This window comes from Triticum urartu, chromosome 1 (assembly GCF_003073215.2).
Source record: "Triticum urartu cultivar G1812 chromosome 1, Tu2.1, whole genome shotgun sequence".
Classification (NCBI taxonomy): domain Eukaryota; kingdom Viridiplantae; phylum Streptophyta; class Magnoliopsida; order Poales; family Poaceae; genus Triticum; species Triticum urartu.
Window position 1 is genome coordinate 11,695,453 of NC_053022.1, and position 1,850 is coordinate 11,697,302.

The window sequence follows — 1,850 nt, forward strand, 5'->3', positions numbered from 1 at the left end:
TTCAATTACAACAAAATTCATGTTTAAGAGAAATAAAAGCCAGGAAAACATACAAGGTACAACATGCCAACAAATATTCAGTACAGATGGCAGGTATCAAGACATAGAAGGCATCTAATGATCAGCATCAATCAATGTTTTCATCAACATTGCCTTTCTCCACTGTTTCAGTTTTCCTTTGAAGTTGATCGGAGGTGGCAGCTCGGAATAGCTCACAACCATCTCTGGGGGCACTATATAGCTTCTTCCCCCAGTATCTCGTTACCCTCCTCCACTGCCTCTGTGATCTCCTCAAGGAGCTCTTTAGAAAGAGCAGCTGGGTCTATCTCATAGCAACCCATGGGCACATCTGGAGCTTCTTCCTCTGTCATCCTGTAAAAAGGAACCTGGTGTGAAAACCGAAGCATCTCTTCTTTCATAATCCTCTTGATGGCATACCCATCCGGGTAGCGTCGAAAAACCGTTCTGAATCCAGCAACCTTGATCAATGCGGCAACAGAAATGCCGTGCTCAGCATCATAATTATCCAGAACCTCAACCAGATCATAGACTTGCATCACATTATCAGGAGTATTTCCATTCCAATCAGGTGACCAGTTCCGGTACACGGCCCATATGTCGCCTTTCCGTGGATAAATGCTGATTATCCCACGAGGACCTTTATCCCATGTAATCTGGTGAGAGAATGCGTTCAATGCACTGCAGGTTTCATACGTGCCAATCCTGAAATCACCACACGTCTTTCTTAAATCAGAAGAAACCCAATCGAAAGACCCAAATTCATTGCTCGTCCTTGCGCCGTGGAGAAAATTTATTCCGAGCTTAAATGGTGATAAGGACAGACGTTTCTTAATGAGCACATAACAGTGAGGCATGCCATCTTTGTCACCATACGAAGCCCAAACTTGACCACTCTGAAAAGATTCCTCGGTACGATCCTTATCAAAATCATGAAAATGAGGATCAGGAACAATATATGTGGATGGGTGATCCTCTTCTTTTTCAGCATCTGTTTTTGTACCAGAATCATTCCTGTTAGTTATAATCTTCCTCAGCTTCTCAGTTAAACCACTCTTTGCTTTTTTAATCAAAAGTTTTCTCATTTCATCCTTACGAAAGGACTTGCTTAGGCTGATGTTGGTATGAGGTTGCAGTTTCCCATCGCGCCCACCATTAACATGTTGAAACTCTGAGGCTCCAGTGTTGCTAGAAGCCAGAATATTTCCACCTGCCATACATAGTGGACTCCACTGAAAATTTCTAGCACTGCTTCCATCTTGATTCTCAGTTTGTACCGCATGAACATTCTCTGTTTGCGGCATTGGTGCCTCGTTTGCTTGGAACGGCATATGGACGTTATGGTGCACTGCGGATGTTTCTGATCCTACATTCTGCTTCCTTTTCCTTGCCCTGGAAGTAGCATGTTTGAAGATGGTAGTCATAGTTTCAAACTTCCTCTCCGCAGCCTCCTTTGCAACAAGGGCCGCATCCTTGTTGCACTCCATATCACAGCACCTCAGCAAGTACAAACAGACACACCGAACGATGGATTAGGAAAAAGATATTTGACCTCAGAGCACTCCAATGCTATCCACCAATCAGCGCTGAGCACGTCACCATACAATAACCTTCAAAAGCCATAACCAAAAGGAAATAAATGTTACCTAAAATCATCACAAAATTGTAGATATAGAAACTTTTTTGTACAAAGAGAACCCTGCATAGAACTAAAAACAACCCTAGCACACAATGCGCTAGGCGCCAAATCAAAGTTATAGTAGCTTATCATAAATAATCATGCCCCCATCATGACCAGAATTGTAACCGTGGATAAATCAAAATATTTCTTT

General features: G+C 42.6%; 1 protein-coding gene across 1 annotated transcript; it reads right to left on the bottom strand.

The window, feature by feature from the left end:
- Nucleotides 1–233: 233 nt before the first annotated feature.
- Nucleotides 234–1,505, bottom strand: LOC125532521. The gene has a single exon (XM_048696563.1). It carries the CDS (start codon nt 1,503–1,505, stop codon nt 234–236), a length of 1,272 nt encoding a protein of 423 aa, XP_048552520.1.
- Between the last annotated feature and the right edge of the window lie 345 nt (nt 1,506–1,850).

What these genes read in the sequence shown, in the direction of transcription:
- LOC125532521 (XM_048696563.1), bottom strand. Translation starts at nt 1,505, where the DNA reads ATGGAGTGCAACAAGGATGCGGCCCTTGTTGCAAAGGAGGCTGCGGAG.